At 44.1% G+C, this 24,699-nt stretch overlaps 1 protein-coding gene across 2 annotated transcripts in view; it reads right to left on the reverse strand.

Moving 5' to 3' along the window:
* irak1 (interleukin-1 receptor-associated kinase 1) overlaps nt 1–24,078 on the reverse strand; it is a 39,464-nt gene extending 15,386 nt beyond the window's left edge. For both annotated transcript variants that reach the window (XM_041857245.2, XM_041857244.2), the window contains exons 1-7: nt 23,720–24,078; nt 16,320–16,487; nt 15,928–16,080; nt 14,545–14,627; nt 13,211–13,384; nt 4,940–5,004; nt 1,376–1,490 (exon numbers count right to left, since the gene is read on the reverse strand). In XM_041857245.2, the coding sequence (XP_041713179.2) occupies nt 1,376–1,490; nt 4,940–5,004; nt 13,211–13,384; nt 14,545–14,627; nt 15,928–16,080; nt 16,320–16,487; nt 23,720–23,831 (870 nt within the window). In that variant the 5' untranslated portion in view covers nt 23,832–24,078. The remainder of the gene's footprint in view (nt 1–1,375; nt 1,491–4,939; nt 5,005–13,210; nt 13,385–14,544; nt 14,628–15,927; nt 16,081–16,319; nt 16,488–23,719) is intronic.
* Nucleotides 24,079–24,699: the final 621 nt, after the last annotated feature.

Consider the following 24,699-nt stretch of genomic DNA (forward strand, 5'->3'; position numbering starts at 1 on the left):
GGGTGAATTTTGGCCCATTCCTCCTGACAGAGCTGGTGTAACTGAGTCAGGTTTGTAGGCCTCCTTGCTCGCACAAGCTTTTTCAGTTCTGCCCACAAATGTTCTATAAGATTGAGGTCAGGGCTTTGTGATGGCGACTCCAATACCTTGACTTTGTTGTCCTTAAGCCATTTTGCCACAACTTTGGAAGTACACTTGGGGTCATTGTCCATTTGGAAGACCCATTTGCGACCAAGCTTTAACTTCCTGACTGATGTCTTGAGATGTTGCTTAAATATATCCACATAATTTTCCTTCCTCATGATGCTATCTATTTTGTGAAGTACACCAGTCCCTCCTGCAGCAAAGCACCCCCACAGCGTGATGCTGCCACCCCCGTGCTTCACGGTTGGGATGGTGTTCTTGGGCTTGCAAGCGACCCCCTTTTTCCTCCAAACATAACAATGGTCATTATGGCCAAACAGTTCTATTTTTGTTTCATCAGACCAGAGGACATTTCTCCAAAAAGTACAATCTTTGTCCCCATGTGCAGTTGCAAACCATAGTCTGGCTTTTTTATGGCGGTTTTGGAGCAGTGGCTTCTTCCTTGCTGAGCGGCCTTTCAGGTTATGTCGATATAGGACTCGTTTTACTGTGGATATAGATACTTTTGTACCCGTTTCCTCCAGCATCTTCACAAGGTCCTTTGCTGTTGTTCTGGGATTGATTTGCACTTTTCGCACCAAAGTACGTTCATCTCTAAGAGACAGAACTCGTCTCCTTCCTGAGCGGTATGACGGCTGCATGGTCCCATGGTGTTTATACTTGCGTACTATTGTTTGTACAGATGAACGTGGTGCCTTCAGGCGTTTGGAAATTGCTCCCAAGGATGAACCAGACTTGTGGAGGTCTACAATTTTTTTTCTGAGGTCTTGGCTGATTTCTTTTGATTTTCCCATGATGTCAAGCAAAGAGGCACTGAGTTTGAAGGTAGGCCTTGAAATACATCCGCAGGTACACCTTCAATTGACTAAAATTATGTCAAATTAGCCTATCAGAAGCTTCTAAAGCCCTGACATCATTTTCTGGAATTTTCCAAGCTGTTTAAAAGCACAGTCAACTTAGTGTATGTAAACTTCTGACCCACTGGAATTGTGATACAGTGAATTATAAGTTAAATAATCTGTCTGTAAACAATTGTTGGAAAAATGACTTGTGTCATGCACAAAAGTAGATGTCCTAACCGACTTGCCAAAACTATAGTTTGTTAACAAGAAATTTGTAGAGTGGTTGAAAAACAAGTTTTAATGACTCCAACCGAAGTGTATGTAAACTTCCCACTGTAGCTGTCCCCATCAATGTTCTTTAGTTTTAAAAGATAAAAATAGAGACTGACCTGGTTGTGCAGCTGGTCTTCCAGAGAGCCGTTGGGCATGAAGACATAGAGCAGACAGTGGGTTCCTCGTCCGATACTGTAGCCCACAAGGTCCACTATATTGGGATGTCTGTATCTGGGAGTGGAAAGGCACAGTTATTTTTCTGCCTATTGTCCGTGTCTTACAATGAAGAAGACACTTTTGACATGTAATTTCTTGGGGGGGTGGGGGGGTCGTACAGTCTCCTGAGTGGCGCAGTGGTCTAAGGCACTGCAACTGCATCGCAGTGCTAGCTGTGCCACTAGAGATCCTGGTTCGAATCCAGGCTCTGTCGTAGCCGGCCGTGACTGGGAGACCCATGGGGCGGCGCGCAATTGGCCCAGCGTCGTCCAGGGTAGGGGAGGGAATGGCCGGCAGGGATGTAGTTCAGTTGATAGAGCATGGTGTTTGCAACGCCAGGGTTGTGGGTTCGATTCCCACAGGGGGTATGAAAAAAATTAAATAATGTAAGTCGCTCTGGATAAGAGCGTCTGCTAAATGACGTAAAATGTAAAATGTCAAATGTACAGATGGAGCAGCGCTTTATTCAACAATAGGAGGAAGATGACCTTCTTGGCCGAAGAGACACTCACCACAGCAGACCAGCAGAAGAGAGAGAGAGACTCACCACAGCAGACCAGCAGAAGAGAGAGAGAGACTCACCACAGCAGACCAGCAGAAGAGAGAGAGACTCACCACAGCAGACCAGCAGAAGAGAGAGAGAGACTCACCACAGCAGACCAGCAGAAGAGAGAGAGAGACTCACCACAGCAGACCAGCAGAAGAGAGAGAGACTCACCACAGCAGACCAGCAGAAGAGAGAGAGAGAGAGAGAGACTCACCACAGCAGACCAGCAGAAGAGAGAGAGAGACTCACCACAGCAGACCAGCAGAAGAGAGAGACTCCCCACAGCAGACCAGCAGAAGAGAGAGAGACTCACCACAGCAGACCAGCAGAAGAGAGAGACTCCCCACAGCAGACCAGCAGGAGAGAGAGAGACTCACCACAGCAGACCAGCAGAAGAGAGAGAGACTCCCCACAGCAGAAGAGAGAGAGACTCCCCACAGCAGACCAGCAGAAGAGAGACTCCCCACAGCAGACCAGCAGAAGAGAGAGAGACTCCCCACAGCAGACCAGCAGAAGAGAGAGAGAGACTCACCACAGCAGACCAGCAGAAGAGAGAGAGACTCACCACAGCAGACCAGCAGAAGAGAGAGAGACTCACCACAGCAGACCAGCAGAAGAGAGAGAGACTCCCCACAGCAGACCAGCAGAAAAGAGAGAGACTCCCCACAGCAGACCAGCAGAAGAGAGAGACTCCCCACAGCAGACCAGCAGAAGAGAGAGACTCACCACAGCAGACCAGCAGAAGAGAGAGAGACTCACCACAGCAGACCAGCAGAAGAGAGAGACTCACCACAGCAGACCAGCAGAAGAGAGAGACTCACCACAGCAGACCAGCAGAAGAGAGAGACTCCCCACAGCAGACCAGCAGAAGAGAGAGACTCACCACAGCAGACCAGCAGAAGAGAGAGAGACTCGCCACAGCAGACCAGCAGAAGAGAGAGACTCCCCACAGCAGACCAGCAGAAGAGAGAGAGAGAGACTCACCACAGCAGACCAGCAGAAGAGAGAGACTCCCCACAGCAGACCAGCAGAAGAGAGACTCACCACAGCAGACCAGCAGAAGAGAGAGAGACTCACCACAGCAGACCAGCAGAAGCAACAGAAGGCTGAAGAGGACAGTATATAGGGAACTTCTGATTCTCCACCTGGGCTTTTCTTGGTCAGGCTTCTGTATGATGGTATGGCACACAATATGATGTATGTGGAGTAGGGCAGACCGGTACTTTCCTACTAGAGCTGACCCCATTTAGTCGACCGGTACTTTCCTACTAGAGCTGACCCCATTTAGTCGACTGGTCGATTGTTTGGTCGATAGGCTGTTGGTCGACCGAGAATGTTTTAGTCGAGCAGTTAAAAAAAAAAAGGTTTTATGGCACGTCTTGATTGACGCACGTCTGAGTGGACTAATCCACTGCGGAGGCTCACCAGTACCACCTGTAGTATATTTACCATTAATTACCATAATTTATCATCTACAATGTTCGTTTGGTTACCGTAATTTCTGTTAATGCATTCAATATATTATTATTATTCCAGTCTTTTACAACTCTCGTTGTCGGAGTGGACACGTTGTTTGCAGAGCGCACAACCTAGGCTACAGAACCTCGGCTACAGAACCTCGGCTACACTTGTGAGAAACAAGTTTTGGTTTATTTAATTCCATTTACGAGTTCTGTCAATTTAGTCGTTGTCTTTTGTTTGTAGCGCTCCTGTCAACGTTGAGTAAGGACGCGCACCTGATTACGCATAGAACTAGACCACTAAATGACCTGTGGAGCTTCTCAAAGTAATTTTTTCTTCGCCTCAAAACAGCAAGTAAACAAAAGTCTGTTTTTACATCCATTGAAAAATGACAATAGTTCCTCAATTTAGCCTATTTGCAAAATCTTTCTAGCCATCTCCCTTTCGATAGCCATTCAGCGTGAAAGGAGAAAAAAAATATGTCGTCACGCTCTGATCCGGTGGAAACCTGGTTTACTTCATCTCTTGCACAAATACAGCTGTGTCTGTCCGGGGCTCACTGGCACAGGAAACTGAGGGTCCAGAATATTTTATACAACGTTGCAAGTTCGTTAGCCCTTGGGCTGGACCAGGTTGATAGTTGATACAATGTTTCAAGTTCATTGCAGACAGGCCATGCGTAGCCAATGTGATTTATTTTTTATCACCAATATTTTCTACCTGCAGGTGCAATGTTATTATTGGTTCGCTTTATTTAGTTTATTATTTTATAGTTTTTATATACTTTTAGATTTCTACAATCTTCGTTTAGATAGAATTTACATTAAATCACATGACAATCATTTTAAGATACAAAGACTTTTTATAAAATAAATTTAACTGTTCCACGAAAATGTGCATATGAAAATTATAACAGATCGGTAGAATTGGTAAGATAAATTGGCAAAATGGAAAAGGTGGCCGGTCCCAGGTGTATTCTATTACAGGCAACTTCGGAAAAGTAATGGCAGAATCTGCAAAGGCCAGCAGCAAAGGGAGGGTGGTGGTTCGGGAACAGCTTTTTTTTCTTCTGGTTATGCCATCTTGATCTCTCGCTCCCTCTTGAGTCATTTGTGTCTTCATTATTTAAAAAATCGCAGTGCTTAAAGCATCAAACAAGCTCAGTAGCCTACATATAGTTGATTTTACTAAAACACATAGGGTGTGTCTATATAAAGGAAAAAAATCTATGTTAAAAAATTTCGACCAGTCGATTGGTCGAAAGAACACACGACTCTTGGTTGACCAAGATTTTTTATTTTTTTGTAGGGGCCAGGCCTATTTCCTACACAGATAACTTCTTAGAAAAGAGAGACAACCAAGAAGAATTGAAAGCAGAACGATGTTACAGTGAGATGTCAGAGATAAAGAAGGAGAGGTTCTAAGACAAGAGTTTAAGAATGGACTGTCAGCTTACTGTGATAGTTTCTCCACTTCGGTCTTGAAGCTCTCCTTCACCACGCTCCAGTCTAGCAGAGAGTTCTACAAAGAGACACGAACAAGATCCCATTTAACAAACAGCATTTTACTGGCTTTCTTTTATTTAAAAATCATTCAAAATGACATTTACTGACCAGTTTAAAAACAGAAATAATAAAAGTAAATCATCAGTCGACATTTATACCGAGCAGTGTCTGAGGAAGGCCCGGAAAAATTGCCAAAAGACTTCAGCCGCAGACTATTCTCTCCATTACCGTCTGGCAAGCGGTACCGGTGCATCAGGTCTTGGACCAACATGCGCAGAGACAGCTTCTATCTCCACGGACTACCCGCACTGACTCATACTCTCAGGTCTCTATTCACAAGCACAATGTCACTCTCACGCTGCTGTTCCTGTTATTATTTATCCTGCTAACCAGTCACTTTTACCCCTGCCTACGTATACATACACTATACAGTGCATTGGGAAAGTATTCAGACCCCTTCCCCTTTTCCCACATTGTTACGTTACAGCCTTATTTTTAAAAAAATGGATTTTAAAAAGGTTTCCTCAAATCTACACACAATACCCCATACTGACGAAGTGAAAACAGATAAAGAAATGTTGGCATAAAAATAAAATGTGGGGATGTTTTTCCAGCGACAGGGACTGGGAGACTAGTCAGGATCGAGGGAAAGATGAACGGAGCAAAGTACTGAGAGATTCTTGATGAAAACCTGCTCCAGAGCGCTCAGGACCTCAGACTGGGGCGAAGGTTCACCTTCCAACAGGACAACGACCCTAAGCACACAGCCAAGACAAAGCAGGAGTGGCTTCAGGACAAGTCTCTGAATGTCCTTGAGTGGCACAGCCAGAGCACGGACTTGAACCCGATCGTAAATCTCTGGAGAGACCTGAAAATAGCTGTATACTTTCTGAATGCACTGTATATACAAAAATATGTGGACACCCCTTCAAATTAGTGAATTCGGCTATTTCAGCCACACCCGTTGCTGACAGGTGTATAAAATCGAGCACACTGCCATGCAATCTCCATAGACAAACATTGGCAGTAGAATGGCCCGTACTAAAGAGCTCAGTGACTTTCAACGTGGCACCGTCATAGGATGCCACCTTTCCAACAAGTCAGTTCGTCACATTTCTGCCCTGCTAGAGCTGCCCCGGTCAACTGTAAGTGCTGTTATTGTGAAGTGGAAACGTCTAGGAGCAACACCGGCTCAGCCGTGAAGTGGTAGGCCACACAAGCTCATAGAACGGGACCGTCGAGTGCTGAAGCGCGTAAAAATCGTCTGTCTTCAGTTGCAACACTCACTACCGAGTTCCAAACTGCCTTTGGAAGCAACGTCAACACAATAACTGTTTGAAGGGAGCTTCATGAAATGGGTTTCCATGGCCGAGCAGCTGCACACAAGCCTAAGATCACCATGCGCAATGCCAAGCGTCGGCAGGAGTGGTGTAAAGCTTGCCGCCATTGGACTCTGGAGCAGTGGAAACGCGTTCTCTGGAGTGATGAATCATGCTTCACCATCTGGCAGTCCGACGGACAAATCTGGGTTTGGCGGATGCCAGGAGAACGCTACCTGCCCGAATTCATAGTGCCAACTGTAATGTTTGGTGGAGGAGGAATAATGGTCTGGGGCAGTTTTTCATGGTTTGGGATAGGCCCCTTAGTTCCAGTGAAGGGAAATCTTAATGCTACAGCATACAATTAATTACATTCTAGATAATTCTGTGCTTCCAACTTTGTGGCAACAGTTTGGGGAAGGCCCTTTCCTGTTTCAGCATGACAATGCCCCCGTGCACAAAGCGAGGTCCATACAGAAATGGTTTGTCAAGATCGGTGTGGAAGAACTTGACTGGCCTGCACAAAGCCCTGGCCTCAACCACATCGAACACCTTTGGGATGAATTGGAACGCCAGGCCTAAATCGCCCGACATCAGTGCCCAACCTCACTAATGCTTGTGACTGAATGGCAGCGATGTTCCAACATCTAGTGGAAAGCCTTCCCAGAAGAATGGAGGCTATTATAGCAGCAAAGGTGGGACCAACTCCATATTAATGTCCATGATTTTGGAATGGGATGTTCGACAAGCAGGTGTCCACATACACTACATTAACAAAAGTATCTAACCCCTACTACCATTGTATCCCTGCACATTGATAACATACTATAAAAGGTACTGACCTTGTATAGTGTACATTCTCCTGTGTTTTACTTTGTGTTTTTATTCTTAGATGTTGTACATTTTTAGATATCTGACCTAGTATTGATTCAGTGCTCTTTAACCCTTTACACTGGTTCTCGTATACGGGTTGTGACTGACAGTCATTCTGAACCTGAGCAGCACACGCAACAAGAAGTTGCCCACATCCCTGCCGCTAATTGGGCAACTTCTGTAAATGTTTTGTTGTCTTGAGTGATTTAGAAATTAAAATATATACACAGGTTAAAAGTAATGACTAAAATGTTCCACCCTTAAATATAGTTGTGAAATGTTCTTGTTTTAAGTATGATTAGTACTTTCTTAGTAGTGACTAATTATTACACTCCGAAACCGTGCGAGATGTGTTAGAATCAACTACCTGGAAATGTGTGAGTGTAGGGCAAGTTGAGATTACATTGTGTTACTATTTAGCAATGTGAGTAGGAGTTAGGCCAGACAACAAAGGACAAGGAGAGCTGGCTACAGACAACTGAGAAACCAAGATAACTGAGGAATTTAGGGAGGAGAGACTGTTAGGCTTGGAAGAGTGCATGTATGTATGTATGTGTGTATGTATGTGTGTGTGTGTGTGTGTGTGTGTGAACTGATGGTCAGGGGAGCAGTTTTAAAGTGGAAAACTACAGCCCGCCTACAGAGGGGAGGGATTTTTTGTATGACGTGTGAGTATATAAAAGATGGACTCTGAAAATTGTGATGGCAGAATTCTCAATGAATAAACATCCCTGACTACGCAGACCGGGACTCTGTCCGTTTCTTTAAACATCCCTGACTACGCAGACCGGGACTCTGTCCGTTTCTTTAAACATCTCTGACTACGCAGACCGGGACTCTGTCCGTTTCTTTAAACATCTCTGACTACGCAGACCGGGACTCTGTCCGTTTCTTTAAACATCTCTGACTACGCAGACCGGGACTCTGTCCGTTTCTTTAAACATCTCTGACTACGCAGACCGGGACTCTGTCCGTTTCTTTAAACATCTCTGACTACGCAGACCGGGACTCTGTCCGTTTCTTTAAACATCTCTGACTACGCAGACCGGGACTCTGTCCGTTTCTTTAAACATCTCTGACTACGCAGACCGGGACTCTGTCCGTTTCTTTAAACATCTCTGACTACGCAGACCGGGACTCTGTCCGTTTCTTTAAACATCTCTGACTACGCAGACCGGGACTCTGTCCGTTTCTTTAAACATCTCTGACTACGCAGACCGGGACTCTGTCCGTTTCTTTAAACATCTCTGACTACGCAGACCCGGGACTCTGTCCGTTTCTTTAAACATCTCTGACTACGCAGACCGGGACTCTGTCCGTTTCTTTAAACATCTCTGACTACGCGGGACCGGGACTCTGTCCGTTTCTTTAAACATCTCTGACTACGCAGACCGGGACTCTGTCCGTTTCTTTAAACATCTCTGACTACGCAGACCGGGACTCTGTCCGTTTCTTTAAACATCTCTGACTACGCGGACCGGGACTCTGTCCGTTTCTTTAAACATCTCTGACTACGCAGACCGGGACTCTGTCCGTTTCTTTAAACATCTCTGACTACGCAGACCGGGACTCTGTCCGTTTCTTTAAACATCTCTGACTACGCAGACCGGGACTCTGTCCGTTTCTTTAAACATCTCTGACTACGCAGACCGGGACTCTGTCCGTTTCTTTAAACATCTCTGACTACGCAGACCGGGACTCTGTCCGTTTCTTTAAACATCTCTGACTACGCAGACCGGGACTCTGTCCGTTTCTTTAAACATCTCTGACTACGCAGACCGGGACTCTGTCCGTTTCTTTAAACATCTCTGACTACGCAGACCGGGACTCTGTCCGTTTCTTTAAACATCTCTGACTACGCAGACCGGGACTCTGTCCGTTTCTTTAAACATCTCTGACTACGCAGACCCGGGACTCTGTCCGTTTCTTTAAACATCTCTGACTACGCAGACCGGGACTCTGTCCGTTTCTTTAAACATCTCTGACTACGCAGACCGGGACTCTGTCCGTTTCTTTAAACATCTCTGACTACGCAGACCGGGACTCTGTCCGTTTCTTTAAACATCTCTGACTACGCAGACCGGGACTCTGTCCGTTTCTTTAAACATCTCTGACTACGCAGACCGGGACTCTGTCCGTTTCTTTAAACATCTCTGACTACGCAGACCGGGACTCTGTCCGTTTCTTTAAACATCTCTGACTACGCAGACCGGGACTCTGTCCGTTTCTTTAAACATCTCTGACTACGCAGACCGGGACTCTGTCCGTTTCTTTAAACATCTCTGACTACGCAGACCGGGACTCTGTCCGTTTCTTTAAACATCTCTGACTACGCAGACCGGGACTCTGTCCGTTTCTTTAAACATCTCTGACTACGCAGACCGGGACTCTGTCCGTTTCTTTAAACATCTCTGACTACGCAGACCGGGACTCTGTCCGTTTCTTTAAACATCTCTGACTACGCAGACCGGGACTCTGTCCGTTTCTTTAAACATCTCTGACTACGCAGACCCGGGACTCTGTCCGTTTCTTTAAACATCTCTGACTACGCAGACCCGGGACTCTGTCCGTTTCTTTAAACATCTCTGACTACGCAGACCGGGACTCTGTCCGTTTCTTTAAACATCTCTGACTACGCAGACCGGGACTCTGTCCGTTTCTTTAAACATCTCTGACTACGCAGACCGGGACTCTGTCCGTTTCTTTAAACATCTCTGACTACGCAGACCGGGACTCTGTCCGTTTCTTTAAACATCTCTGACTACGCAGACCGGGACTCTGTCCGTTTCTTTAAACATCTCTGACTACGCAGACCGGGACTCTGTCCGTTTCTTTAAACATCTCTGACTACGCAGACCGGGACTCTGTCCGTTTCTTTAAACATCTCTGACTACGCAGACCGGGACTCTGTCCGTTTCTTTAAACATCTCTGACTACGCAGACCGGGACTCTGTCCGTTTCTTTAAACATCTCTGACTACGCAGACCGGGACTCTGTCCGTTTCTTTAAACATCTCTGACTACGCAGACCGGGACTCTGTCCGTTTCTTTAAACATCTCTGACTACGCAGACCGGGACTCTGTCCGTTTCTTTAAACATCTCTGACTACGCAGACCGGGACTCTGTCCGTTTCTTTAAACATCTCTGACTACGCAGACCGGGACTCTGTCCGTTTCTTGATCCTTTTGGGAGACGCACAGAGACACTGAAATAGTTTGTTGAATAATTCACATAACACTGAGTGAGGGAAATGCTGTCCATTAATGAGTACTTGATGTATTCTGAAAGATGAGAAATTGAGGATTAGACTAAATACCACTTTGATGTCATACAAGCAACAAATGTGCACTTCACATTTCCATATCATAATACTCATATCATATACAGTGTCAACGTTTATGATCACCAGGTCTGATTTACAGTTACAAGGTGACATGGCGTCATACCCTGGGTTGTTCTGAACAGAATGAGCCCATGTTTGTCTATTGTGAAGGAAATATACCGCAGCACCTGAATGCACTCATGTCTCCTTTCTATGACAACAAAATCTGTTTCTCTTAAAAATATATATATTTTTTTTATGAGCATGCTTTGTAAATGTTTCTAAAACAATAAATGTATTACTAGTAAGAAGTAAAATGTGGTATATTGCTTAATATTTTTTTTGTGACCTGAGTCTTTTAACCAAAATATCACAGATGAGACAAACATTTTCACCTGCCCCAGTAAGGGCGTTACTATGGTAACGTGACTCAAGTCAAGTGAGATCGAGTCTGACTAGTAGAAGTATTGTCTTCTTTCCTCTAACAATTGAAACTCAAACACTGGAAAAACAACCTGGCTTGTGAACAAAAACTATGTAAATAGCCAAGAAACATGAGGACAAAGTCTCACTTCAGACCTTCGTTTGAAGTAAAGTAGACCATATTTTAATAATAATAATAATATATATTTAATTGTAATTTTATGAGAAGCTCTTCTAAAAATGCATCTTTCACTCAGCCCTTCATGTGCACAAAGCCCCCCGGCAGCGTTGAAGAGCGAGGTGGGATGTACAGGATTCATAAAATCGTACTTTGCGCGCCATTATTTGACCAGCTATGAAACAAAAACGACAGAAATACTTTGCAAACAGCTACTACTGCAGCATATCACTTATAAATGTGATCAAACTTGACTATTTTATTCACAAACGCGAATGAAATGCTCGCACCGTGGAGCCCTGACCACCCCCCGCCAACGTGGACAGTGAAATAGACCTCTTACCCGCCCAATGCCAAAATCTACCCGCATTTGTCAGGTGGCGGGTGTTAATTTTAGGCCCGGATCACGTAAACAAACAAACAAAACGTATTAAAAAAAAAAAAACGTATATACACTGAACAAAAATATAAACGCGACATGTAAAAGTGTTGGTCCCATGTTTCATGAGATGAAATAGAAGATCCCAGAAATTTTCCATACGCACAAAAAGCTCATTTATGTCAAATTGAGGACAAACTTGTTTACAGCCCCGTTTGTGAGCATTTTCTCCTTTGCCAAGATAATCCATCCACCTGACAGGTGTGGCACATCAAGAAGCTGATTAAAAACAGCATGATCATTACACAGGTGCACCTTGTGCTGGGGACAACAAAAGGCCACTCTAAAATGTGCAGTTTTGTCACACAACGCAATGCCACAGATGTCTGAAGTTGAGGGAGCGTGTAATTGGCATGATGACTGCAGGAATGTCCACCAGAGCTGTTGCTGGAGAATTTAATGTTCATTTCTCTACCATAAGCCGCCTCCAATGTCATTTTAGAGAATTCTGCAGGACGTCCAACCAGCCTCACAACCGCAGACCACGTGTATGGCGTCGTGTGGGTGAGTGGTGGCGGTGGGGTTACGGTATGGGCAGGCATAAGCTACGGACAACGAACACAATCGTATTTTATTGATGAAACGGCCGGCCTCCTGGGCTTTTCACGCACTACAGTGTCTACGGTTTTACGAGAACGGTGCGACAAAAAAAAAAAATACATCCAGTCAGCAGCAGTCCTGTGGGCGAAAACAGCTCGTTGTTGAGAGGTCAAAGGAGAATGGCAAGAATGGTGCAAGCTAACAGGCGGGCCACAAACAGGCAAATAACGGCGCAGTACAACAGTGGTGTGCAGAACGGCATCTCAGAACACACAACCCGTTGGTCCTTGTCACGGATGGGTTACTGCAGCAGACGACGACCACACCGGGTTCCACACCAATCAGCTAAAAACAAGAAGAAGCGGCTCCAACGGTCACGTGATCACCAACACTGGACAATTGAGTAGAAAAAAACGTCACCCGGAACCTGACAGCAAGTTCAGTTTCCTTGAGTGGCCTGCACAGTCCCCAGACCTCACCCCAATAGAGCATCTTTGGGATGAGATGAAACGGGACGCTCGCAGCGTGAATGTACAGCCGTCCAATCTGCAGCAACTGCGTAATGCGATAGCGTCAGCATTGACCAAAATCCCTATGGAACGTTTCCCGACACCTTGTAGGACGCCCAGAAGAATCCAGGCTGTACCACATGGGGTGTAACTAATCAACTGTTCGGTGAGTGTAAAATGCACATAAAAATCACCAGTGTAATGTTTGGATTCAGTCTTTTGGCAGGTGAACGTTTGTGTCCTCACCCTGGGTCTATTACATTTTCCCATCATCTACAAACTGTTCAAAATGTCAATTAATACATGGTTATGCTTTTCATATTTCAGTAAGAAACATTTGAATGTAGCCCCATCCATATAAGCCAATTCCCACGATTGTAAAAAGGGTTAAGATCCATTCTGTTTTTTTCTACTTTCTTACCTTTGATATTGAACACTGCATTGTTGAGAAAGAGCTCGTAAGTAAGTATTTCGCTGGACAGTTTTACACCTGTTGTATCCTGTTTACACAACACATACTTTGATTTGATTGAAACGGTTACATCACAAGATATCTTCACATCAACCATCTTCCTCCATGATACCACTGAAGAGGACTGAGCAGTCCCATGTCGCATACCTCTTTCAGCCTCTTGACAGCGTAGTCAGTACTCCTCATGGTAGCCCGGTACACATGTCCAAAACCCCCCTCTCCTATCTGCCTGGTCTGGGAGAAGTCCTCTGTTCCCCTCTGGACTTCCTCAAACGGCCAACACATAGCACTGGACAGCAGGGGGCCTCTGGAGTCAGACCACTAATGAAGAAGAACAAGACTTTATTGATAAATTTTCCTCTGCTTTGATCCCAACCCTCCAAAAAGACACAACCACCCACAGACTAATGAGAAAGACCCAACCACCCACAAACTAATGAGAAAGACCCAACCACCCACAGACTAATGAGAAAGACCCAACCACCCACAGACTAATGAGAAAGACCCAACCACCCACAAACTAATGAGAAAGACCCAACCACCCACAGACTAATGAGAAAGACCCAACCACCCACAGACTAATGAGAAAGACCCAACCACCCACAGACTAATGAGAAAGACCCAACCACCCACAGACTAATGAGAAAGACCCAACCACCCACAGACTAATGAGACAGACACAACCACCCACAGACTAATGAGACAGACACAACCACCCACAGACTAATGAGACAGACACAACCACCCACAGACTAATGAGACAGACACAACCACCCACAGACTAATGAGAGAGATACTTTGGTATAGAACATAAATTACAACTACTACCGGTATTAGTAACCATGAATGAGTAGTCATTGTCGAGACCGACTGCCTACCAGAGAAATCAAACCGTTCTAAATATGTGTTAGTTCTGTTTTATTGTTTCGGTCTACTTTACAACCATTTCCTGAAGTCAACTATTTCATTCTGCTTTTTACATCTGAATCTAACAATAGCGACTATAGTTCCTCTCTCACACCGCTTTTCTTTCAAAGGCTGCGTTTACACAAGCAGGCCACTTTTGATGTATTGCCCAATTATTGGCAAAAGATCCGATCTGATCTGTCAAGACTGTAAAAAAGGGTTTTATAAAAATACACACGAGTATACAAAACATTAAGAACACCTCTTTCAACGATAAGACTGACCAGGTGAATCCAAGCTATGATCCCTTATTAATGTCACCGGTTAAATCCACTTCAAATCAGTGTAGATGAAGGGGAGGAGACAGGTTAAAGAAGGATTTGAGACATGGATTATGTATGTGTGCCATTCAGAGGGTGAAAGGCCAAGACAAAAGATTGAAGAAATGTAGGTTGTTCTGAGGGCAAAGGGGGGTGGGGGAGTTCAACTCAATTTTAGGAAGGTGTTCCTAATGTTTGGTAAACTCGGAGCACATTTGATTGATTGATGGATTGCTACTGAATGGCTTCCGTCACCTGTTGGTCTATAGACGCCCCTCTGTGGTCCTGTGATTTCAGCCATGTGGGTGGAGGGCCAGGTTTGGGCAGAGCCCTCAGTCCTGGAGGGAGAGACAGTCTGAGTGAAGGTGGAGCATAGACCGATCTGATAGCACAGCACTTTAAAACTGGGTCAAATGGACCAACGATAGCAGTGAATTTAAACTGGGTAAAATGGATCAACGATTGCAGTGAATTTAAACTGGGTAAAATGGATCAACGATAGCAGTGAATTTAAACTGGGTAAAATGGATCAACGATAGCAGTGAATTTAAACTGGGTAAAATGGATCAACGATAGCAGTGAATTTAAACTGGGTAAAATGGATCAACGATAGCAGTGAATTTAAACTGGGTAAAATGGATCAACGATAGCAGTGAATTTAAACTGGGTAAAATGGATCAACGATAGCAGTGAATTTAAACTGGGTAAAATGGATCAACGATAGCAGTGAATTTAAACTGGGTAAAATGGATCAACGATAGCAGTGAATTTAAACTGGGTAAAATGGATCAACGATAGCAGTGAATTTAAACTGGGTAAAATGGATCAACGATTGCAGTGAATTTAAACTGGGTAAAATGGATCAACGATTGCAGTGAATTTAAACTGGGTAAAATGGATCAACGATAGCAGTGAATTTAAACTGGGTTACATGGATCAACGATAGCAGTGAATTTAAACTGGGTTACATGGATCAACGATAGCAGTGAATTTAAACTGGGTTACATGGATCAACGATAGCAGTGAATTTAAACTGGGTTACATGGATCAACGATAGCAGTGAATTTAAACTGGGTTACATGGATCAACGATAGCAGTGAATTTAAACTGGGTTACATGGATCAACGATAGCAGTGAATAATATGATAAAATACCTTACAGCCGTGTTATGAACATATTAAAAACAGTATAAAACACAGAGATCCTATAAACACAGAGATCCTATAAACACAGAGATCCTATAAACACAGAGATCCTATAAACACAGAGATCCTATAAACACAGAGATCCTATAAACACAGAGATCCTATATGTAATTCTATGGTGTAAAATATGATAAGACTTTATAAGCCTTTGTTAGAATCATATTACAAGCAGTGTGGAATTTTTGTATTTTATTTATTTAAAAAAAAATTTTTGCAGACGCTCTTATCCAGAGCGACTTACATGAGCAATTAGGGTTAAGTGACACAGACAGATTTTTCACCTAGTCGGCTCGGGGATTAGAACCAGCAACCTTTCGGTTACTGGCACAACGCTCTTACCCACTAAGCTACCTGCCTAAATCTTGTAAGAAGTGTTATAATAATCAGTGTTGTAAGCATAGTATGCGCAGTGTATAGTGAGAAGAGACGTTACCAGGTGGAGAGAGTCTCTTCGTGGTCAGAGTGCTGGCAGGATGGGCTTTAGGAGGGGGGTTGAAGAAGTGAGAGGGGGGAACGGGAGGCTCCAGTTTAACCTGCGACGGGGCAGCAAGTGGAGTGGAAGAGGGCCGCTGTCCACTGGGCTTCCCTATATTAACAAAACAGAAGCCTTTACACAGTCATCTTCCAGAAGCATCCATTATAAAGAACAATGATTCTTCCCGGTCGGTCGGTCGTCCGTCCGTCCGTCCTGTCCGTCCGTCCTGTCCGTCCGTCCTGTCCGTCTGCGCGCGCACGCGTCCGTCCGTCTGTCTCTGTCTGTCTGTCTGTCTGTGCGCGCACGCGTCCGTCCGTCCGTCCTTCTGCCCAGGTCTGTGTCAAACTCACAGTCCAGGATGATGTCTCTGGCTCTGAACAGCTGCAGCTTCTCCAACACGTTCAGTAGTTCTCCCACTGTTCCATTCCTCTGAGCCCAGTGGTTCATCACCCAGTCTGTCCGTCGCTCTCTCCTCTCAGCCAGACGCCTGTCAGTCTGGTCCGTCAACACATGGGACGCTGCCATGGAGGACCAATAACAAAATGGTATAGAAATCAATAATTGTTTAGAGATCAAATCACACCATAATACACCTCAGTTACAGTCACAGCAGCACTACTGTTGTTCGCTCTGCTCTTCCTGATCGGGAAAAACTCTGGGCCCTACAGGGTCATACTTAGGGCCCCAGAGGTCATTCCTTATTAGGTAATGTGGCCAGGAAAAACTTTGGGTCCTGCTCATAATGTATCCAGCTAGTTAACTGTCTCATCTGTATAATGGCTTTTTTACTGAGCTAGCTAGCTAGCTAGCTAGCTAGCTAGCAAGCAATACCGTTCATAGCAAAGATACTTACAACTTTATTTGGTGTTCATAGTCAATGGAAATCAACTTTAAGCAAATATTATCTATACTGAAAGATACTGGCTTCACCTCTTCCTCTCTGCTTTAGCTTGGCTATCCCCAACGGCGCATGCATGACTACTAGCTAGCTAGCGAGAGGCTATACCTGAGAGGAAGAGGCGAAGCGAGAGGGTTTCGGCAAGCAACTCATTAATTATTTAGCAAGTGAGGAGTTATTTTATGGGGGGCAACGAGAGTGTCAAATTTAGAATTGCTATTTTGATACGTTCGGCTGGACAAGTGTGCTGCATACCAGCGGTGCAAAGTACTTAAGTAGTAGTTTAAAGTATTTTTTACTTAAGTAGTTTGAGGGTATCTGTACTTTATTTATATTTGACAACTTTTATTTCACTACATTTTAAAACGACATTTATGTACTTTTTACTACATACATTTTCCCTGACACCCTAAAGTACTCGTTACATTTTGAATGATTAGCAGGACAGGAAAATCGTCAAATTCATGCACTTATCAAGAGAACATCCCTGGTCATCCCTACTGCCTCTGATCTGACGGACTCACGAAACACAAATACTTAATTTGTAAAGATGTCTGAATGTTCGCGTGTGCCCCTGGCTATCCGTAAAATAAAACAAAACAAGAAAATGTGCCGTCTGGTTTGCTTAATATAAGGAATTTGAAATTATTTATACTTTTAGTTTTGATACTAAAGTATATTAAAAACCAAATATTTTCAGACTTTTACTCAAGTAATATTTTACTGGGTGACTTTCACTTGAGTCATTTTCTACTAAGGTATCTTTACTTTTACTCAAGTATGACAATTGGGTAGTTTTCCCACAACTGCTGCATAATCCCTTAAGGCCAGGCACCACAGGCAAAAAATTGTGATTTTGCTTCCATCTACAACTTCTATAATTTCACAAAATGTACAAATAAATCAGAATGTATATAAATACTTGATTTGTATCATTTTTTCCCATCGCCGTCAACTACACCTAGCATACATTGTGCTCCTCTGCATACGTTGTGGTCCTCTGTAGCTCAGCTGGTAGAGCACGGCGCTTGTAACGCCAAGGTAGTGGGTTCGATCCCCGGGACCACCCATACACAAAAAAAAAAATGTATGCAGGCATGACTATAAGTCGCTTTGGATAAAAGCGTCTGCTAAATGGCAGATTATATTATTATTTATACATTTTGTTCTTGTTAGCATGTTTCATGATGAACTTAAACCGCTATTTTTAAAAATCTTCACGTTGAATCATATCATTCAAAAGCTTGTTTTCCGGAGCATATCGTTAGTTAGTCCATACATGGCTATATTCTTTGTAGATGTAGTGCTTCGTGCTGAAAAATGAGTAATTTCCTGACATCCGATTGGTTACCGGCATTTAAAAGGCCCTTTCCGGCAACCTGATTGGTTAAAATGCCTCAGCATTTCCTTGTTTGAAAATATCTCCCGCGAAGAATCCACGTAAAGAGAGACAAAATTAGAAATTCTCAAAGAAAATACCTACTGTATGTGAATCAAAATAGGCGATCTCAGTTGGCCAATGCGAGAAAAGCAGTGAATGATAGAAAACATGAGCCTGATCAGCCGATCCAGGAAGTGGCAGTACAGGTAGAGGAGGGAAAGGAGGAGGCCGGCAGCAGCGCGCCGAGACGCACATTAGTTGAGATGAAGATGACAGCTAGCAGCTAGCAGCGATCAACCAGACAGCAGCGATCAACCAGAAGGCAGCCAGCTAGCAGCGATCAACCAGAAGGCAGCCAGCTAGCAGCGATCAACCAGACGGCAGCCAGCTAGCAGCGATCAACCAGACGGCAGCCAGCTAGCAGCGATCAACCAGACGGCAGCCAGCTAGCAGCGATCAACCAGACGGCAGCCAGCTAGCAGCGATCAACCAGACGGCAGCCAGCTAGCAGCGATCAACCAGACGGCAGCCAGCTAGCAGCGATCAACCAGACGGCAGCCAGCTAGCAGCGATCAACCAGACGGCAGCCAGCTAGCAGCGATCAACCAGACGGCAGCCAGCTAGCAGCGATCAACCAGACGGCAGCCAGCTAGCAGCGATCAACCAGACGGCAGCCAGCTAGCAGCGATCAACCAGACGGCAGCCAGCTAGCAGCGATCAACCAGACGGCAGCCAGCTAGCAGCGATCAACCAGACAGCAGCCAGCTAGCAGCAATCAACCAGACAGCAGCCAGCTAGCAGACAGCAGCAATCAACCAGACAGCAGCCAGCTAGCAGACAGCAGCAATCAACCAGACAGCAGCAATCAACCAGACAGCAGCCAGCTAGAGGCAATCAACCAGACAGCAGCCAGCCAACAGTCTCTTTTATTCCACATGTCACAAATAAACCAACATGTACATGATTTGATTTGCCCTTAGTGTCTAAACACTGGACTGAAAATCACTATAGACCTCCACCAACCAGGGATTCTGTCATGATAGAATGTGCACACTGAAGGTGATCGTGATGCATTTAGGAGGAGTGTTTCCACTTCCTCCAGGCTGCAGGAGGGCTCCAGGGGAGATGTGGCATTCGATATAAATGTGAGGATGGTTCTTCTAGCCCACGAACTTGGACTTGGTTATGCAGCTCTAAAGAAAATCAACAAAGGGATTCCTTCCCTGAGTCTCAGCTCATATCAGAGACGTGACAGGAGAGTGACAGGTCAATAAAAAGGGAGAGTAGCCCATTATTGTCAGGTGACTTGCTGTGTATAAATAATATTTATTTCCTTGCTCCAGCAAATGTAATCAAAGTAAATAGACAGAGCGATAGGAAAACATACCCATACAACGAGACTATCACATAGGCCTACGGTGTCATAGGGCTGTAGCCTTCTGTCATTACTGAGTAAATACATGCTGATATGCTAATATTTACATAGGGTAACATGCTAATATTTACATAGGGTAACATGCTGATATTTACATAGGGTAACATGCTGATATTTACATAGGGTAACATTTACATCAGGGGTGTCAAACGTACGGCCCGCGGGCCGGATCAGGCCCGCAAACGGGTTTAATCCGGCCCGCGAGATGATTTTGAGAGAAAAAAAAAAAAAAAAATTTTTTTTTTTTTTGTAAAGTATAAAAATGCGCTGCCATTTTTCTATAAAATAAACTGCTGTTCCAATTGCGTCCACTGGATGGCGCAATAGCAATTGTGTTAAGCAAGCAAACTGTTTATACCGGGGCAGAGCAAGTAGGTCAAGCACGTGCAGCCAATGAGCTACTTTGTTTTGCCCGCGATATTTATTACGGCTTCTACTTTTAACATTATGTGCTTTGGCACCCTCATTGCCCCAATATGTCTCTGTCAAAAAAGAGAAAAGTGGACACAGAGTGCAGAGTGTTCCAAGAAAAATTGTCATCCTATTTATTCACGGAATTGAATGGGAAAGCTGTATGTTTGGTGTGTTCAGAGCATGTTGCAGTGCTGAAAGAATATAACCTTCGTCGCCACTATGTGAGTCTTCATGCCGACAAATATGACAACTTTCAAGGACAGCGGAGATGAGAGAAGGTGAATGAACTGTTGGCGGGTCTGAAGAAACAGCAGTCTGTGTTTACTCACAGCCGAGACATCAGTGACACTGCAGTGAAAGCTAGCTACCTCATTGCTAATGAAATCGCAGTGGCTTCAAAACCATTTAGTGAGGGTGAATTTGTAAAAACATGCATGATGAAGGCAGCGGAGATTGTGTGCCCTGAAAAGCGGCAGGATTTTGCAAATATCAGCCTGACAAGAAACACAGTTGCAGACAGGATTTCCGATCTTTCAGTGGATTTGGACAGCCAGTTGAAGCCAAAAGTAAAGTCATTTATTGCGTTTTCGGTTGCAATTGATGAAAGCACGGACATTACAGATGTTGCACAACTGGCCATTTTCATCCGCGGAGTTGATGACACATTGACCGTCACCGAGGAGTTTGTGGAGTTGGTGCCGATGACAGATACAACGACAGCAGCTGATATTTTTACCGCACTCGTTGGCGCGCTGGACAGGGTCGGAGTGGACTGGTCCCGCGCTGTCAGCCTGGCTACAGATGGTGCGCCTTCAATGATCGGGAAAAAAAGCAGGCGTTGTGACAAAGTTCAGAGAGAAAGTGCAATCTGCAAATGGAGGACGTGATTTTTTGACTTTTCACTGTATTTTGCACCAGGAGGCTTTTTTTTGTTGCAAGTCATTAAAGATGGATAACGTCATGAAGGTGGTCATCCAAACTGTTAATTTCATCCGATCCAGAAGCCTGAATCACCGTCAGTTTGACAGCCTTCTCAGAGAGAAAGACCACATCTATGGCCTGCCATACCACACTGAGGTAAGATGGTTAAGCCGAGGTGCTGTGCTGAGGCGTTTCTTTGATTTATGAGAAGAAATTGAACAGTTCATGGAAGAAAAGGGCAAACCAGTGTTAGAATTTCATTCCGCAGAATGGATGCAGGACCTTGCATTTATGGTGGATGTTACAGAGCACCTGAATAACTTGAACAAACAGCTGCAAGGGCGCAACAAAGTTGTCACGCAGTATTATGACAGCATACGTTCTTTCAAGTTGAAGCTGTCATTGTGGGAGACGCAACTTGCCGGTGGTGATGCAGCTCACATCCCCTGTCTGAAAAATGTGTGCGCGACCCAACATGTGGCAGACATGAAGCGGTTCAAAGATAAAATAACGGGACCGTTACGGGAGTTTGAGCAACGCTTTCAGATTTATGTTGATGTTTTTATGTTGATGTGCTATTGTTTTTAATTGTTTTTATTTGTATATTTAACCTATTCTTGACTCTGTGGTTCTTGCACTTGTTTGGGGAACAGGATTTCATTATTTTTATCTACATTTCTGCCTGAGAAATGACACCCTGATATAGTTCTGTGATCTGTGATATACTTCTGTGAATCACTGAGGCATTGTGTGTTTGTGTGTTCTTTGTCCTCAGAACTTTCAAATAACTTGAGGTGTTTTATGATTAATAGTGATGTCGTGCTTTTGGACACTGTCCTCAGGCTCCAGCTTTATGTTTATATGTTTTTATGTTGATGTGCTATTGTTTTTAATTGATTTTATTTTATTTGTATATTTAACCTATTCTTGACTCTGTGGTTCTTGCACTTGTTTGGGGAACAGGATTTCATTATTTTTATCTACATTTCTGCCTGAGAAATTACACCCTGATATAGTTCTGTGATCTGTGAAACAGTTCTGTTAATCACTGAGGCATTGTGTGTTTGTGTGTTCTTTTTCTTTAGAATTTTCAAATAAACTTGACGTGTTTTATGATTAATAGTGATGTTGTGCTTGTACTATTTTGGACACACTGTCCTCAGGCTCCAGCTTTATGTTGATCGTATTAAAACAAAGAAAACAATCTGAAGTTGTTGTTTTTAAGTTATATATACCATGATTTTTCCGGTCCGGCCCACTTGGGAATAGATTTTCCTCCATGTGGCCCCTGAGCTAAAATGAGTTTGACACCCCTGATTTACATACATTTACATTTTAGTCATTTAGCAGACGCTCTTATCCAGAGCGACTTACAGTTAGCGCATACATTATTTTATCGAACCCACAACCCTGGCGTTGCAAACGCCATGCTCTACCAACTGAGCTACATCCCCTGCCGGCCATTCCCTCCCCTACCCTGGACGACGCTGGGCCAATTGTGCGCCGCCCCACGGGTCTCCCGGTCGCGGCCGGCTACAACAGAGCCTAACATGCTAATATTTACATAGGGTAACATGCTGATATTTACATAGGGTAACATGCTGATATTTAGTCCTGCAGTTATGACTGTAATGTCGACAGACATAAGTACTTCCCCCGCCCCCACACTTTAGTTGCAGAGATTCAGAGAGGGCTACAGTCAATGGGGATGCTAATGGAAGAGCATACACAGATATAGTCCCAGACATAGCAGAGTTAAATAATAATAATACTTTTTTTTTACGAGAATCCGTTTGGGGTATATATATACCCCATGTAATACTACATTATCTTGTATTTATGTATACTTTAAAACTGGTAAAGTTTCAGTCTGATGAGAGTAAAGAAACAAAAAATCCCTATTAGCCTGTGGTGCCTGGCCTTAAAAGACCTTGGCTTGAAAAACGACAAAAAAGGGGCAATAGTGTGTTTGTCCATTTTGAGTTTACGTAGGCCGGTATATACTTCCTCGAAATAGTCATAAATGATCGAAGATCACGCAATAAATCTGTCAGATTTGCAATTTGTAATGCAATTTAGCATCTGACTGGCATGATTGATGTAATATTCAAGTGAATCCCTACTGTTGCTCAACCCCGGACGAGGGGCCGTCTGCATGCTTCCCAACCGCAACTATTCCGAACAGTTTCCGCATATATTCTGACGACATTTTGTGACGTTTTTGTTTCGTCTTGGACTTCGGGTTTATTCGGCTGTTCGGACGAGATACGTCATCAACTTGGACACCATAGCTTATCCTACATTTTAGTCATTTAGTAGACGCTCTTATCCAGAGCGATTTACAGGAGCAATTAGGGTTAAGTGCCTTGCTTAAGGGCACATCGACAGATTTTTCACCTAGTCGGCTCGGGGATTAGAACCAGCGACCTTTCGGTTATTGGCACAACGCTCTTAACCACTAAACTACCTGCCGCCCAACAGCACCTGCTCCTACTAGCACAGAGTTTTTTAAACATTTACATTTTTTGGCATTTTAGCAGACCCTCTTATCCAGAGACTACATTTCCCCCCCATACTGGTCCCCCGTGGGAAACGAACCCACAACCCTGGCGTTGCAAACGCCATGCTCTACCAACTGAGCTAAATTTTTTAAAAACTATATTTCCTACTAACTAGCATGTCGGTCAGTGCCATTTCTTACCGAATCTGTCCCAGTCCACGTCGGAGATACTGTCCATAACACCGGAGAACTCGCACAGGACAACTGGTGGTAACTTGTACAAGTACACCTTTCTGATATCCCAGGACGACATCTTTAGACCTTGCTAGCCAACGCGTTACGTAGCTAGCAAGCTAGCTGTAACATTTTTTGGCATTTCAAATTTACTACGGTAAGAATTATGACGCTAGAAAGCGAACGTTACTCAATCAAGCCGATGACGATAGCGTGGTTGTCCGTGATAAAAAATAAATAAAAGTCTAATAAAAACCGTTAGTTTTTGCGATTCAATAAGTTATTTCCCAGCTTCAAGTATGCCTAGAAACTTCCGCTGTCGCCAACAATCAGAATTTAAACGTGGGTGCCACGCCCCCTAGCCCACCACATGATGGCCTACTTCTCCCTTCAAATCAAATCAAATGAAATTGTATTTGTCACATACACGTGTTTAGCAGATGTTATTGCAGGGCGGGGTAGCGAAATGCTTGTGCTTCTAGCTCCGACAGTGTAGTAATATCTAACAAGTAATATCTAACTATTTCACAACATATACATTTTTACATTTACATTTTTTGTCATTTAGCAGACGCTCTTATCCTGAGCGACTTACAGGGGCAATTAGGGTTAAGTGCCTTGCTCAAGGGCACATCGACAGATTTTTCACCTAGTCGGCTCTGGGATTAGAACCAGCGACCTTTCGGTTACTGGCACAACGCTCTTAACCACTAAGCTACCTGCCATATACCCTATACACACAATCTAAGTAAGGAATGGAATTAAGAATATTTCATTTTTCATTTTAGTCATTTAGCAGACGCTCTTATCCAGAGCGACTTACAGGAGCAATTAGGGTTAAGTGCCTTGCTCAAGGGCACATCGACAGATTTTTCACCTAGTCGGCTCAGGGATTAGAACCAGCGACCTTTCGGTTACTGGCACAACGCTCTTACCCACTAAGCTAC

Source organism: Coregonus clupeaformis, chromosome 30 (assembly GCF_020615455.1).
Source record: "Coregonus clupeaformis isolate EN_2021a chromosome 30, ASM2061545v1, whole genome shotgun sequence".
In the NCBI taxonomy this organism is placed as follows: Eukaryota; Metazoa; Chordata; class Actinopteri; order Salmoniformes; family Salmonidae; genus Coregonus; species Coregonus clupeaformis.